Below are 16211 nucleotides of genomic sequence, written 5' to 3'. Positions count from 1 at the left end.
GAAAATTCCATTTAATATTAAGTTCAATTTCGGAAATAATCGATTACAATTACAATTACAATTGCAATTTTATTATTTAAAAATGTTATGGACTTAAAAAACCAGACAAAGTAAAAACTAATGAACCAAAGCTCGAATCAAAACCTTGGATTAAGAGGTACTTGCTCCAAGACTCGAACCATTAAATCTACACTCAGAAAAAAAATCAAAATTTCCGTACTTAAACAGTCCATTTCCAAGTACAAACGATCTTAAAAGCTGTCTAAGTTCGCGATTTCTAAAGATGAGAACAAAAATCTTATTTCAAGTTCGGTTTTCGCAAGCACGGAAATCTTAAAATGAGATTTATCGGGGATATTTTAAGTACGCTTTGGGCTTAATTCAAGTCTGAAAAAATTGAAAACATACTACTTTAAGTACACATCAATCTTGAACTTATCCCGAAATGTACTTGTTTCTAGTACAAAACATTGTCAAAATTAATTAATTTTATTCTTAATACATACACTAGTATGTGTACTAAAATTAAGCAAAATTCAAAAATATAATACCATTTAATAATGATGTATTTTTTTGGTTAGCGACCTTTCGGAATAGGTGCTGATTTTACCAGCGATACAACCTTAACGTCATATTTTCGTCGCTAGAACCAGTTGAGGATTCTAAGGTGCGACAATGAAAAAGAAATATCCCAAAACGTACTTGTTTTTAGTACTAACGATCTCATTTTTAATTTCCTTTCAATCTTGAAATAAGTTATTTTAAGTACGAAAAAATCTTAAACGAGCCTCACGGATTATATATTTTCCATGGTCGTATATATTCTGACTAAGTTTGGATAAAATCTGATTACTATTTCGGATAGCTGCCATAGGAATGTGAAGTCAGAAATCAAAATTTAAGATCGGTTCATACTTAATTCCAAATTTTTAGTACACAGCAATCTTAAAATTTTAAGATCGAAACGGTATAAATTCAAGTACGATCGTACCTAATTTTAGGATGGCATATTTTTCTGAGTGTACCATTTCCGAAAAATTTAGAAGTTTGCCGCCTTGAAAATAAAAGATCTGAAAACCGAGCCTAACCTATCTTCCTAGAGATGTTAAGCTCCTCAGAGCTGCTAATGCTTCCGCAGCTTAAGTGCCTCAAAGAATGAGCACCACTTGTAGTTGGTGGTGCAGTCAACTGAGAGAGGTAGAGAGAGGACGGAGAGAGAGAGAGAGAGAGAGAGAGAGAGAGAGTCGGAGAGAAGGAGGAAGAGTTTTGGAGTAAGCGAAAATAACTTGTAGCAAATTAAGTTTGTTAGTAATTAGAACACCACTAAGGACACCTGAGCGTCCTGTCCCTGTTGTCCAGGCCTAGCCAAGTCAGGCCTGTCAAATTTATATGGCAGCCACCACACTACACAACACAGCACAGCACAGCACTGCACAGCAGAGCACAACAATTAAACCCACAGCACTTTTCGTGGTGTCCTTTTTTGTATATCCTTTTTATTTTGTTTGCATTTTGTTGTTGTTCAGGTATCTTTAGAACCGGCAAAGTAACAAAAGTTCCAAGTCGCCTTGTCGAAAATTCCTCAAGCTGAAAGTTGGCAACTTTGATGTCCAAGCTGCTTCCAGCTACCGTTTCTTTCCCTCTTTCCCTCTTGCCTACTTTTCCTACTCACCGCTCCTCTGTTGCCCATTTGGCAGCATCCTCTTTCGACTGCTGCACTCCACAAAGTATGCAACAAGGTTTTTGGCATGCGTCAGTGAGAGAAACAGTTGGATGATGAGTACCTACCGCCAAGTGCATGCCTGGACAGAGGCCAGTTGCCAGTTGCCAGTTACCTGTTACCTGTTACCTGTTTCGACTGCCCTCCTCAGCCACTTGAGTAATGTGGCCAAGTGGCAAAAGTTTCTTGCCTAAGCAGTTGACCTGAGACCTTTCCTTTCGCCCCCATCTTCCCTCCTCAACACACACATGCATGAGCTTAAAAGGTAAGTACTCTAGAAGTATGGCATAGTCATCGTGTTATATTCTGTCAGCTCGTCTGTCATCCATCCATTCACTGCCTGTTCAAAACTCACTTTGTAAGTCTGTCATCATTGGTATGAAGCATCCAAATCAACTTGCAACTGAGTTGTGGATACAGCATTGCTAAGGATTTCCTTAGGCTCATTAACCTTATTTTAATTCAAAGATTTTTGTACTACTTAAATTATAAATGGTGTGGGAAAATCAATTAATCTAAAGGTTTTTCTAAAACTTTTTTTTGGATAACTTTCACTTGATAGAATAAAGCTCCATCGAATTTTAGTATATTTAAATATTAAAAATATTCATGTAATTGATATCTTTATAACAAAAGTTTAAGCATAAATCGTGCGTGTGCTTAACATCAAGATGTAAAACCTTTAAGATCCCATCATTAAGTTTGAAAAACTATTGCTAGAAAAGTTGCCCCTTTGCAACACTTTCACTATATTAACACCAAATTAATTTTGTCTCAGAGCACACAGACAACTTAAAGGAGAGAAAAATACAGTGAAAAGAGAGAGAGAGAGTGGGAAGACATGTGTGTGTTTTGTAAGCACAGAGCGTTTGAATTTTAAACAAGAAGGACAAATGCCAGCAATCAAGTGAAGTCATGTTAAAAGAGCAGCAAAATGAACTCCATGAACAGGCGGGCAACGGGACGAAAGGACTTAAGGCATTGTAACAATAATCAATATGCAGCAGTCAATAAAGGACTGAATAGTCCTTTTGCCAAGAAGCAACAATTACAACAGCCCACACAGTGGCAGCACAGCTTTGAGGAGAGGTTGGAGAGAGAGAAGAAGGAGGAGAAGGAGACGAAGGAGCGGTTGTGCCTCATAGTTTTGCAGTGCGTCGGTTAAATGATGTGTAATCGTCTTATGTGCACTTGAATGCCTTTTGGCTTCTAATATGGCCAGCGAGGCGACAGACAACACTGGCGACAAGGACCTGCAAGTATCGACATGGACGCAGGGCGCAGCAGTAAGGACACAGGACAAAGGCAGCACCCAGAGCCAAGACTCAGACCCTTGCCAATTGACAGAGCCAAGGCAAGTAACCAATTCGCACACACAAAAGAAAACTTTGCCATAGGCTGACCTCAAAATGCACAACGACAGGACGACGCTCAGAATGCCTAAGGACCCTGGAGACCCCTGGTCGCCCTGACCCTCGACCTGGGTCCAGGCAAACTTTAATTTACAATCAATTCAGGCGTGAATAATAAACCACAAGAAACCAAACAGAGCCAAAGCGATGGCCAAAGACAACGCACAAGTGAAAGTGTTGCCAACTAGCTGCACTCTTGCCGAGTAACTCTGTATGTATGTATGTATGTGTGTGTGTGTGTGTGTGTGTGTGTGTTTTAAAATTTAGTTACAACACAACACCGAAAGTTTAGCAAGTTTTCAAACAAACAAAGCAGAGAAGCAGAAACCCAAACCCAAACTCAGACCCTTAAACCCGAATCCGAAACCGCAACACATCCGCTGTCCGCTTCAACTTCACTTCAACTTCAATTTTCAAGTGTCCTGTCCGGTCCCTGGTGACGTCCTTCGTCGTGCTGCCTCGTCCTGTGCCTCGACTGGGGCTATCAATATTGTTTTCCTATTAAATTGATCATTGGTCAGCAACAATTGTGGCCAAAAACGCACACAAGTGAGCATACGGAAGGACGGGCGGACGGACACATGCTACATGCCTCATTCAACTTGCCACTTGCCACTTGCCTCTCCTTATTCGCCTGTATATCCTTTGTCTGGCCGTTGAGTGGCAGCCCAAGGGAGCTGCCACGTCCGACTGGTCACTTTTGTGCATTAATTGTACGATTCTAATGAAATTAATTGAAATGCTTGGCTGAATGTAACATAGTGAATGTGAATATCGTTGTGAATGTCGATATGAATGTATGTTACCTTCCAAATGTTTGCAGCATTTGCACTTGCATTTTGTTTGCTTGCTCATCTGGTGTTGCAGCTATTTGTGGCATTTGCCACAACAAATGTCAATCACTGTGGCAAATCCAAAGACAGCAACTGAAAATGGCTGCCATTTTTTTCTGCTCCTTCTCTTTCTCCTTCTCCTTCTCCTTCACTTCCTTTTCATTTTACTCCTTTGACCGTATCGTACAGTCTTTAAAGGCACACAAATATTGATACAATGATTCACGTCTTCCATTTAAATAAAATGGCATTTACTATTGCCTTCATTTGTTGCGTGTTATCCAAACTTTAAATCGAGTCTTATACCGAAATGCAAATCGACCAAATAAATCGAGCTGTTCTTGTATATCGATAATAAATACATCAAAGTGCAAAATTCAAATTTGCTCAAAAAAATAAAAAATTTTTTTTTAAACGCAATAGAAATCTCAATAGAAATACACACGTAGTTTTATTACAAATCTTATAGCTTTTATGCCTGTCTGAACTTTTGCATTTTTAAGGTCATTTATTAAGTTCTTTCATCAAAAATTAATCGACTAAACTTTATTTAGCAAATTAAGTTCCCCCATCATATGAAACAGGTGGGTAACCAAAAGTCTTAGAATGCGATTTTGTTAGCTTAGACTATACCATTCAGTCCTTATATGCCTCGATCTGATCTTCCTGTAAATATTGCTAGTCGCCATTCGCATCCTTCGGGATGCTTTCGTCACTAGCGTGATAATTATACATAATATATATCAAATGATTATATGATATTATACAATGTCAATTGGAATCTTGGTTAATTTCAGCATTTTCTGTCTAAAATCTTCCATTGCCAAATAATTTCTCAACTCCTTAACTTTTCAATGCCGTTCTCCTCTCTTCTTCAGTCCACATCTCTTTGACTCACCTTCCTCATACTCTTTCTGTCTCTTTCTCTCTCTCTCTCTCTCTCCTCTACTCTCTCTTTCTCTCTGTAATATCATTTGCAGCTTCAAATTTAATGGTCAATCTGCCATCGTTTATCGAACAATACCAGAAATGTGCTTATTGAAGTCTCTGGCGAATGAGAGGAGCATTTTGTGTGGCAACTGCCTGCGGTGGTTGCCTATCCACAATGCCACCAGCCACTCCACGAATAGGATGTGGCATGGCAGCCAAGTGGCAGCCAAACTCAACTCAATTATGCACAATTACAGACGCAAACAGACCAAGTGGCAAGTCTAGAGGTATGAGGCATGTGGCATGAGGCATACATGCAGCTGCCTCTGCCTGCAGTTCCAGCGCCTATTTAATAGCCAACGACCTTAATAGGAGGCAGCAGGCAACTTAACTGCGCATCGCAATGACACCAGAGTTGCAGTTGCAGTTGCAGTTGCAGCAGCTGGTGGCGCCTCCTGCAGTAGATTCAATTCCATTTGCTTTTTTTTTTTGGGTATTTTTGCTGCTTCGTTTTTTTTTTTTTTTGGGTGCCTCAACAGCAAGTGCAGTTGCAGTTGCAGCTGGGCATGTGTGGTGCGTGGGGCATGTGGCATGGGGCGTTTAAATTGCATGCATAGCTCATTGCTTGCCACTCGACGTGGCTGAAGTGCAGCCAGCGAGTCTGCCCCCAAGAATGGTGGGGGAAGGGGGGGATAGGGAGTGGCGACTGCTGTCAAAATGCCATTGAATTGCTTAAATACTTTGGATCTGTGGCAGAATCATCGTCGTTGTCGTTGTCGTTGTCGTCGCCGTAATGGCTGGCTGCCACGTTTTTTGGTTGCCATGTGGCAACCCCCGAAAACTGATGCAACATATGCCAATGGCAGCGCATGAATAAACGGCCCGACTGAACGACTGACTAAATGAATGAATGAATGAACGATATGAAGTGCAATCAATGCAAAAATCTGTGTGTATGTGTTTCAAGTGCTGCCAAAACAGCCTGCAGCAGTTGCATGCAACGCCAGCTCAACTAGAGATAGCTGTAATGTACATATGTGAGTACGCTTGTGTGTGGGTGTGTGTTGGTGTGTGCGTGTGTGTGTATTAAGGTGCATTGGTGTGAAAGGATTATTCACACACTATTGATTTCAAATTGAGTTGACTTCAAATCTGTCTGAATTGACAGGCAGTCAACCAACTGAGGCAACTGAGGCAAGTGTGGCAGCTGAGGCAAAGGCAGCACATGGCAACGCCAAAGCCTGCCACATTCTCTCATGTGTGAGTATGTGTGTTTGTGAAACCGGAAGTTGACTAATGAATTTAATTTGCAGTGGGTGTTGAAGCAAATAGAGCGACAAACAGACAGACTTAGAGACTGAGAGACTCAGAGACAGACGAGCATTCAGTTAAGCAATGGAAGATGAAGATGGAGCTGGTATTGAAGCCATTGAGTGACTGACTGATTGACTACCACATGCCTCACTGAAGTCTCCTTTATAGTATGTCTGAATGTGTTTTCAGTGTGCGCCTGTAAGTAGGCAACGTCTTTTTGTTCGCCAAAATTTCTATCAAAGTGCATTTTGTGTGCATTTGAAATTGCATTCAAAAAATACCAAAAGCAACAACACACTGTGTGCACATTTTTTAGTATATGTCATTAATTAATTTTTCTCAAATATTAATATTAACGGATGTGTGAATTTGTATCTCAAAGTTACATGCCAGAAATTTAAACATAACAGTTGGATACCAGTCTAATGATCTAAAAAATACTAAAAAATCTTAGCGAAGCTTCAAATTTTTATATCTTTTATTTTAGTTAGCATTTTTTGTTTGGCTTGAAACTAGATTTGTTTGATAGATACGTTTTTAATCTGTAGGGAATTGTGGCGTAATATAAAACCGAGAATATTTCGACTTACAGCGGCAAAATATATGTCCTACTTTAAACTTTATACTTCTTAGATAATTAATATTAATTTATAGCCTATCTCCACTACAGCACATTTGGCTCATTCGACGCCAATTTCATCATTTGGCCCAAATGTGGACTTCATTTCAGTACAAAATCCGAATGATCATTTTGGCTCATTCATAATGAATGAGCCGATTTTTTTGTCATTCGACCCTGTGAATTTCAGTATTTTTTTATCGAACACGCGATGTTTATCGATAAACTCGTAAAAAAAAAAGCAATTATCACCTTAACCAGCTGTTTTCATCAATAAAATCGGTAGGCATTAAATTTGCGCCAATTATAATATCATAATAAATAATAAAATTTTGTTATTGTGTGCTTTTTATAATTTGTGCACAGAAGCCGAACAGCTGCTTTGCTTTAAGTGTCTTAACAGTTTCACATTTGGTCGTGGAAAGCCAAATATGAGGCACATTCAAATGTGAGCAAATGTGGCAAATGTGAGTGGTCGGGGAAATAGCCTATTAGTCGTCAGTCAGTATGTGGAAAGTAGTATTATTTAGAGGCTAATGTTAAGTAGGCCTGAGCATTTCCGACGTCAACTGTCAATGTAGTAAATGTTACTAATTTAGTTTCACTTCGGCTTTTGTTAAACACACACACAACAAATATATTCGAAATCCTTTTTAATTTTTTTTTTTCGTGTGTCTGGTTTTTCGTGTTTATGTGTCTCTTATTCTAGGTAAATATTCAAACAAAGAATATGTATATATAAATGTATATATATATATATGTATATGCATTTCCGGCAAACACTTTGTAATTGCCGATTAGTGAGCAACATGAATGAATATTTAGATAATGCCAGACGAAACATTCAGCGGGCGATGAACCAGAGCTACAACTCCCTCACCGAAGTGGCCAACATGGCGCGAACATTGGCTTCAAGTACCGGAAGTCAACTGTACAGCACCCTAATGAACCTAAAGGCGCTGGTATTGCAGGAGGCAATGGAATCTGCCGGTTTAAGGGGATCAATTGAATCCAACAGTTCAATAAGATCATCAAGTAGATCGGCAACATCATCAAATGAATACGCAATCGACTCTACGCACTTTCAGTCGACGGCGCAGTCGACGTCGACGTCGCAGTCGACTTCAGCGTCGGCGTCTCTAGCTTCCTGCCAGCCACGACTTGTAAGTGTTGTCTGTGGCTTTCCCAAGGACATCGAAATGTATCCAAACTACAATAAGGGTCAATTTGGTGAGGATGCCTGGTTCAGGACATCAACGTCCAAGGCGGAGGCGCTGGGCGTGGCCGATGGCGTTGGGGGCTGGCGAGTGTATGGCATTGATCCTGGTCAGTTTAGCCGCTTCCTGATGCGCTCCTGCGAGCGTTTGACGCACACCCATGACTTTGAGGCAACACGACCCGAACAGTTGCTTGCCCGCGCCTATTGTAATCTCTTGGAGCAAAAGAAACCCATTCTTGGTAGCTGTACCGCCTGTGTGCTCACCCTGTTGCGTGGAAGTAACACCCTGTATGCAGCAAACATCGGAGACAGCGGGCTTTTGGTCATAAGAGATGGATCGATCGTCTGCCGATCGATGGAGCAACAACATCACTTCAATACGCCCTTTCAATTGGCCGTACCACCGCCAGGACATGAGCTCAATGTGTTGACGGATGGACCTGAATGTGCCGCATTGTTGCAGTTTGATATACAATGTGGCGATATCTTGGTTCTGGCCACCGACGGTGTCTATGATAATGTCTCCGAGGAGATGCTCGTCCGGGTACTTAGTCATGCCGCTGGAATATCGGATCCTGTCAAGCTGCAAACGTATGCCAACTCGGTGGCCTTGATGGCCAGATCCCTCAGCTTCAATCCCAGCCACGATTCGCCATTTAGTCGGAATGCGAGACGTCACAATATCGATGCACCTGGCGGGAAACCAGATGACATTACAGTCATATTGGCAAGCGTGGTTTAAATCGATCAAACTTCTCCCTAACACTCTGATCCTCATACGTACACATCTAACGATTGTCCACCCTGAGCAATCACTGGCAGCTGGGCATAGCGATCAGTTCAGTTGTGGGCAATTGCCAGTGAATGTTACCAGATCCCCGACCTATCATCGACCGCAATGACCTGTCGAGCAGAATCAGAAAATTCAAGTAGACCTTTGAACCGAGGAAAATATCTAAACATCCCAGTAGACAATATCATATCAGAACTTATATTTACATATGTAGATGTATATTTTTTATAGATATATCTGTACAGAAAGATATTGCCTTTACAATTACTATCTTTTCCCAGACCCACTACTACCGTGTAAGACATCACTTTAACGACAATCGGAAACTATCGAAATTATGTGGTTAACAGTAGTAGGGACTTTTCAATCCGGTCTTTATATCCAGTGGTACTTCTGGCAGAGTGACGGCGTGTTTTAAAAGTTTCTGAAATATAGTTTTTAGACTATATCGAGACCATATGATTGTCTTTACTTTTTTAGAGAACTTCGAGCTCTATCTTTAACTCGGCAATCTCTGCAGCTTAACGCCAAGGATTTGGAGAAGAAATAACCTATCGAAATTATAAAACAATCTTAAAGCTAAATTATCTTATCCTAAATTATGATGGTAACTCTGTTGCGTCAGTTGTGCTTTGTTACATTGAGGAGCCATAGGGAATGGAAAATTACGAAAATTTAGGATATTTAGATATTTAATTCAAGTTGCACGAATATGCAAAGTCACATAAAAGTTAGGTGTCTATTTTTCTATTTTATTAAAAAAATTAATAATTAATATAATTTGGGCTGACAGATTATATCAGTTTTAGCTAATATTCTTGAAATTTTGCCGTGGTTGAAAAACACAAGTCGTCTTTGTTTTGTTTTCAAATGAATAACGGCCATTTTAAGCTTGTCAGGCGTAAAATGTTTTGAACAATTCCATATTTTCGCAGGCACCCGAGCTAAAAGCTAGCAGTGTTGAAAAACGACAATTTCTTGATCTGGCAGCTCTGTGTTATCCGTTCTCCGAACAAACCAGCTAAAACGCTGGCTACATTTCTATCTAGCTAATTTAGCAACTGTTTTTTTAATATAATAATTTAATATAAATTTGACATTTAGCGCACAGCTTTTATCTTATGTCCATACATAGCTTTAAGCTGTGGCCGTAAAGAGGCAGTGAAAAAATCTGTAGGACCATTTAGACTGATCCTAAAAATTAAAGCACAATGACCTCAGTATAAGCTAATAATGTAGCAATAAACCCATAAAAACCCACTGTAGTCCAATGCCTTGACACACTTTCCTTATAGGCTATTTCCACGACCACTCACATTTGCCACATTTGCTCACATTTGAATGTGCCTCATATTTGGCTTTCCACGACCAAATGTGAAACTGTTAAGACACCCAAAGCAAATCAGCTGCTCGGCTTCTGTGCACAAATTATAAAAAGCAGACAATAACAACATTTTATTATTTATTATGATATTATAATTGGCCCAAATTTTATGCCTACCGATTTTATTGATGAAAACAGCTGGTTAAGGTGATAATTGCTTTTTTTTACGAGTTTATCGATAAAAAAATACTGAAATTCACAGGGTCGAATGACAAAAAATCGGCTTATTCATTATGAATGAGCCAAAATGATCACTCGGATTTTGTACTGAAATGAAGTCCACATTTCGGCCAAATGATGAAAATGGCGTCGAATGAGCCAAATTTGCTGAAATCAGATATTTTTTTGGAATCATTGTTCCATAATAGTTTGGAAAACAGTTTGAAAAACAGTTTGAAAAACAAGAATATTTCAGTGATATCTCAGTATTCTCTAACACTACAGCAATGCTTTTATCTCTTTTGCAAGCAGCTTCAATTGGCTGGTTCAACATTTTTCCCCGACTTTCCGTCAAATAACATTCCACAACTAGACGCTACCAGGTCGTTGTTGTTGTTCTTGTTACTGTTGTTGTCAGCTTAATTGAAAAATGTTGCCTGCTGCATGTCAACATTTTGATTTCCAATATGTTGTCCGGGCACATGAATCCACGAACTCCCTAAAGCGTACGTTTTCTAAGTGTGGGCGAGTCGTGTACAAAATTTTGGCTACAAAATTTCACACGTTTGCCCGCGACATATGTCGCAGTGTGCAGGGCTGGGCGACCAGTCGGACCAGGGCCAGGGCTGCAGAAGGCGAGGAAGAAGGGGAGGACTGGCCTATGGCTCGGTTTAACCACTTCCGCACAGGGCACAGCCGTCAAATGCAGAGCACGGCATGAACGGTGTCATCTCCACGCTCCGCACATTCCTTCCCCAGTGTCCGTTGTGCCACCAATGACATTTACCGTTAGCATATCAATAACACACGCTGCGCCGCAGACCGGACTCATAAAATATGGCAACGGCAGTGGCAGTGGCAGTGGCAACATTTGCCCGTCAACCTGAAAACGTGACGCGTGATGCCTTGCCACACCACCTAACCACCTACCTACCTACCCACCCTTCATCCCCCTTGGTCCTTGCCCCATTCGATTAGGTGTGCTCGACGGTCTGCGGACTGCGCGACCCGTTTGATTTTGCATTTCATGCAAATTTTTGGTGGCAGACGTCGACGATGACAAGAAGGACGCAGTTCGCCATCTGACTGTGGATGCGGACAGGGATAGGCAAGGGGAAAGGCACACAGAACGCAGAACACTGTCGCATCATCGGAAATGAATCATTTGCTTCGTTTGTCGGCATCCGTTTGGCGCTTATTTCCGCTGCGTCGCTCGGTTTTTGGCCTAAACCAGATCCGACCACCCGGCGAACGAAGCGACCAGCCAACCAAACGACCAACTGGCCGAGAGCCCAACCTGACATGTGTGCGCGGCACGCTTCCGTGACGGAACATGCAGTCAAGATTGGGCATGAGGGACGTGGGACGAGGGACGAGGGACGAGGTCCAGGTGTCATTTTTACAGCTACGCCTTTGACACCTGCCGTTGTGTTAAATGCTCCAACAGGCTCTGAATACACTTTGCAACAAATGTCGGCAATGTGATGAATGCGACAATAGTCGGAAAATGCTACTGAAAATTTAAAGCAATGGATAAGCTTTGCAGATATGTAAAATTACTATATACACTGAAAAAAAAGACCAAGTTCTAAAATCAAGAACATTCATCTTAAATATTTTGCTCTTAAAATAAGATTATTTTAAGACCAAATTACTGAAACTAAGATTATTAATCTAAAAAATCATAAAATCTTAATATAAGAATAAAAATCTTCGAATCCCCCTTGTAATAAATTAAAATAACATTTATAAAATTACTAAAGCAGAATAAAATGTAAATGAATCAAAATTAAAAAAAAAAAAAAATAATTTTTACTTATTTTATTTTTAGATTTTAATTTTAAAAACATTTATTCTTAAAATAAGAACTTGGTCTTATTTAAAATGTTCTTGAAATCAAGATGTGTTCTCTTAATACAAGAATTTGATGTTCTCGACGCATTTTTTAGACCAAAAATCTTAGTTCTGAGACCAAAATCTTGATTTTAGAACATTTTTTTTAGCAGTGTACTTGCATGCGGAGGAAGCTGAATAAGAACCTGGAAAGCAGAGCTGCAGAGGTAGCACCTTATCTTTCAGTAAGCATTTATCATTTATAGGCATATATCCCAGAAAAATTATAACCACCTCTTCTATCTGGAAATTATTAATCCAACTTAAAAAAAAACTGATTTTTCTCTGTAAAGAAGCATCTTCTTTACCCTAAAGAAACACTTAAGAACTCTCTTAAAGACGCATATTCTTTCGACCAAAAAACCCGTTCTTTTTCTCGGAGAAAGGAACACCCAAAGCACGTCCAACCCCAAAACTCTTGCTTTGAGAGCATTTTGGATATTGTCTTTGCAAAGACAGATGTGAAATGGTGCCCTCATATTTATATACTACTTTTTAGTTACCAGGCGCTTCTTCTATCCATTCATGTGCTCATTCTTCTATCTAGCTGTCCATCTATTTGGCCTTTCAGTCGTCCGTCTGTCCGTTCATCCAGCCATGCGTTTGTCCGCACTCATTTGAGTCCCGCATAAATCAATTGCACTTGTCATCAACTCAATTAATTTTTGGCAAACAAAGTGCAGTAAATCAATTGCTTTGGCAGCTCGGCCCGTTGACCATGCCCTGCTGCAGACACTGAGGGCATTGAGGGCATTGAGGGCATTGAGGGGTAAGAGGTGAAGGGTGACGAGGTTACGGTGTTGGGTTTCTGGCCCGTTCAATGTGCTCTGCTGTTTTCGCTCCCATTTTTGGCTTTTTTTTTCACTCTTTCTACATACATTTTTTTTTTTTGGCGTTTGCTGTTGTTCTTTTTCGACGTTTGTCATTGGCATTTTTTGTCACTCGACGGAGTTTTTGCCGTTATATTTGGCGTTGCATTCGGAGGCCGCTCGGACTAACAGACCGGGTAGGACAGACTACCGACTACCAACTGTCGACTGTCCATTTTATGAGCCGCCGCCCCATGCATGTTGACACTGTATCAAATGGGGTTAAAAAGTGATTAAAGTAGGTTTGGCAAATGTCAACAATGTTTATACCGTGGCCATTGCGTGGCCCTCGCCTGCGGGTTCTGGTTACTCATCCGACCAAGTGGAGCAGCGAGGAGGCAGTAAACAGGAGGGGAGTATTCGGTAGCCAGGGGCTTAGGCGTGTAACTGTCGAGCGAGTGCTCTTGACGTTTCGGTATGCAGACCCAACTGGGGGTTCGCCTGACCCTACCTCCCCCATTTACCCCTGTCCTGTCCAACGGAATCCATCTTCCTCACCTTTATTCATTGGGCGCGACATTCGTTTGGCTGCTCGATTCGATTTGCAATTTTTTACATCATATCCTCCCGTTCCCTTGACATTCACATGCAATGGCCCATCCATCGTTAACTGAACCCCGTTGTCGTCTATAGACAGCGTTAAATTATGCAACTTTTTCTTTTGCAATGTGAAAATTGAATTTATGCATTTGCGCTCCTGCTTGAAATATTTCTGATATTCCAACTGACTCCTGGAGTGGGTTCATCAAGTAGTCCTGGGTGCGGTGGCCAGGACCTGCAGTTGACATGCTTTACATTGCCTGGTTGTGTCATAGATAGCACTTAGATATCGATATGGCTATTATTAATAAATGATATTTTCAAGCTCTTTGAATCTCTTCAAAATAAAATATTTGCCCTCAAAAAACATATTTTTTTTTGGGGAAGGAATAACTGAATAGACAGAAAATCAAGGTTCATCTCATTCTGTGTTTCTTTCTCTCTCTTCTTCTCTCGATTAATCTCACCTTCTCTTGTCCCTTAAGCTCATAAGAAGAAGAAGACAGTACGGTGACTGCTTGAGAAAATTCCAAGATATGCGGCAACTTTTTTGTCAAATTTTTTCAGATGCTCTAATAAATTTCATAGAATCTCTATATAATTTGCAATTGAATAACCTTAGCTGAGCTTTGACCTCTTAAGTCGCCTTATGAGCTTAGCAATACACGCAGCATCCAGGGTCTATTGTCAAAGAGTTTGCCCAAATGTGTAATCCAATGTGTTGGAGTGGCAGCAACATCATGTTTGTGGCGCGGCTGAAAGGAGCAGAGGACACAGGAGTCTGAACTCAGGAGCTAACTACGAGTATTTGCTATGCAGGACTATTCCGACTCCGACTCCGAGTCCAACTACGGCATTAGGTCGTATGTCATGCTTGGGCAGGCGATTTATTTTCGAAATACGAAATACTCTTAAAAATGTTGCGTAAGTTACAACTGCAACTGCAACAGAGAGTTGCAATGTAAACAAAGGGAAAATGGGGAAGGAAAGGCAGAAAACTGCACCGTCCTCCTTTAAGGGATGCATATCTATATATAAATAACGCACCCACATATATAAATTACCTTTTGATAAATCTCAGTCGTCGTTGGTTTGCTAGCAAAATGCAAAACATATAGAAAAATGGAATAGAAATAGTATGGCTGGGATTAGGACTGAGATTGGGTTTGGGTTTGGGTTTGAGGGAGGTGGCAGCACTGTCAGCAGTTTGTATAACTGTGCTATGTACACACTGTCGCACTTGAGAAATCTTTTCGAACGTAAATCAATCCGTGCAGCTACATCATCGTCCGACTACGACTGCGACTACGAATGTCCAACGACTTTGTTCCGGGGCACAGTCAGGCCAGGGTTGCCACAAATCCCAGGCACCAATTGCTTTTCTTGATTGTTTTCTCTTCGGGTGTACGAGTGTCGAGAGAGTAAGCCATATATCGAAATGTAAATTCAAGTTTGTTGTTAGAATACTAGCCGTATGCTTGGCAGACTCTACTGATAGAATGAAAACGAGTGAGTGTGAGTGAGAGAGAGAGAAAGAGGGAGTGGGAACAAGAGAGGCATGCTGTGACAAAACGAAACTCCACAAAAGCGATAACGACACTCATCATCAACCAAAGTCGGATTTTCCAACTCCTTTAACCATTCCATCTTCATCTCTTGCTCTACCACCTTCCCTCTATTCCTCTCTATGGCTATCTCTATCTCTTCTGCTGTCTCTGTCTATCGCATGCATTTCAAAAACGCAATTTTTGGTTTGCCACAACTGCTCCTTGCTCAGAACTTTCCATTGCAATGCGTTGAACAATTTCGTTTACTTTGACCCCAACATTTCAGAGAGAGAGAGAGAGAGAGATGACCGGCGTCCTTCTCCTCCTTATCCTTGTTCTGCTTCTTTTGTCTCTGCTTTCCCTTAGTTTCCCACTGCTGTTGTTGCTGTGCATTTTCCGTTTTCGTTTACGCATCGTTTGAAATTTCTATGAATTGTAGATGCAATCGGTCCAGTCCGTGAACCGGCTAAGACTCATGTGTTACAGTTACAGATACTCTCTCATCTCTCTTCCCAAGTCCGCCTGTCCCTGTTGCCCTTTTGCCCTTTTAGCAACTCCTAAACCGAGAGGAGTCTCACCACGTTTTCGAGTGCATTTCAGTTGCATCCCAGGTCCAGTTCCAGTTCCAGGTCCACTGCATTTGGTAAGCTCTAGACGAAGGCAAAGTTGACGATTCTGTTGCGGCCAGCGGCACAAAATTGAAAACCCCAGCCGAGCCTACCCCTCGGACTCCCTGACAAGGCGCACTACAAATCCGAAAAACAGGAACAGAGCAAAGAAGAAAACAACAAAAAAAAAAAAAGGGAAAACAAATACCACACAGTTGGTCGTTGAGTAAGGATTACAATGAAAGAGTTGAATGCAGGCAGAACTCGGGTCGAGTCGGAGTTGGAGTCGGAGTCAGAGCTGGAGACGGAGTTGGAGTCAGAGCCAGGACGGGGCCAATCTTTCATGACGAAACAAATATCCTCATAATTCA

The 16211-nt window shown here is 41.1% G+C and overlaps 1 protein-coding gene across 2 annotated transcripts; it reads left to right on the top strand.

Moving 5' to 3' along the window:
• Nucleotides 1-7491: 7491 nt before the first annotated feature.
• On the top strand, nucleotides 7492-9294 carry LOC117787926 (protein phosphatase PTC7 homolog). Of its 2 annotated transcripts, none has more exons than XM_034626564.1 (2): nucleotides 7492-7537; nucleotides 7630-9294. In XM_034626564.1, exon 2 carries the CDS (start codon nucleotides 7638-7640, stop codon nucleotides 8787-8789), a length of 1152 nt encoding a protein of 383 aa, XP_034482455.1. In that variant the 5' UTR covers nucleotides 7492-7537; nucleotides 7630-7637; the 3' UTR covers nucleotides 8790-9294. The 2 variants fall into 2 exon arrangements, with proteins under 2 accessions (XP_034482455.1, XP_034482463.1); XM_034626572.1 differs by having other exon boundaries at nucleotides 7502-7537; nucleotides 7654-9294.
• Nucleotides 9295-16211: the final 6917 nt, after the last annotated feature.

The sequence above is a fragment of the Drosophila innubila genome, chromosome X (assembly GCF_004354385.1).
Source record: "Drosophila innubila isolate TH190305 chromosome X, UK_Dinn_1.0, whole genome shotgun sequence".
NCBI classification, from domain to species: Eukaryota; Metazoa; Arthropoda; class Insecta; order Diptera; family Drosophilidae; genus Drosophila; species Drosophila innubila.
The sequence above is the reverse complement of the archived record's forward strand: the minus strand, read 5'-3'. Positions and strand labels throughout refer to the sequence as shown.

Excerpts from the sequence above, each read along its gene's own strand:
- LOC117787926 (XM_034626564.1), top strand. The coding sequence starts at position 7,638 with ATGAATGAATATTTAGATAATGCCAGACGAAACATTCAGCGGGCGATG.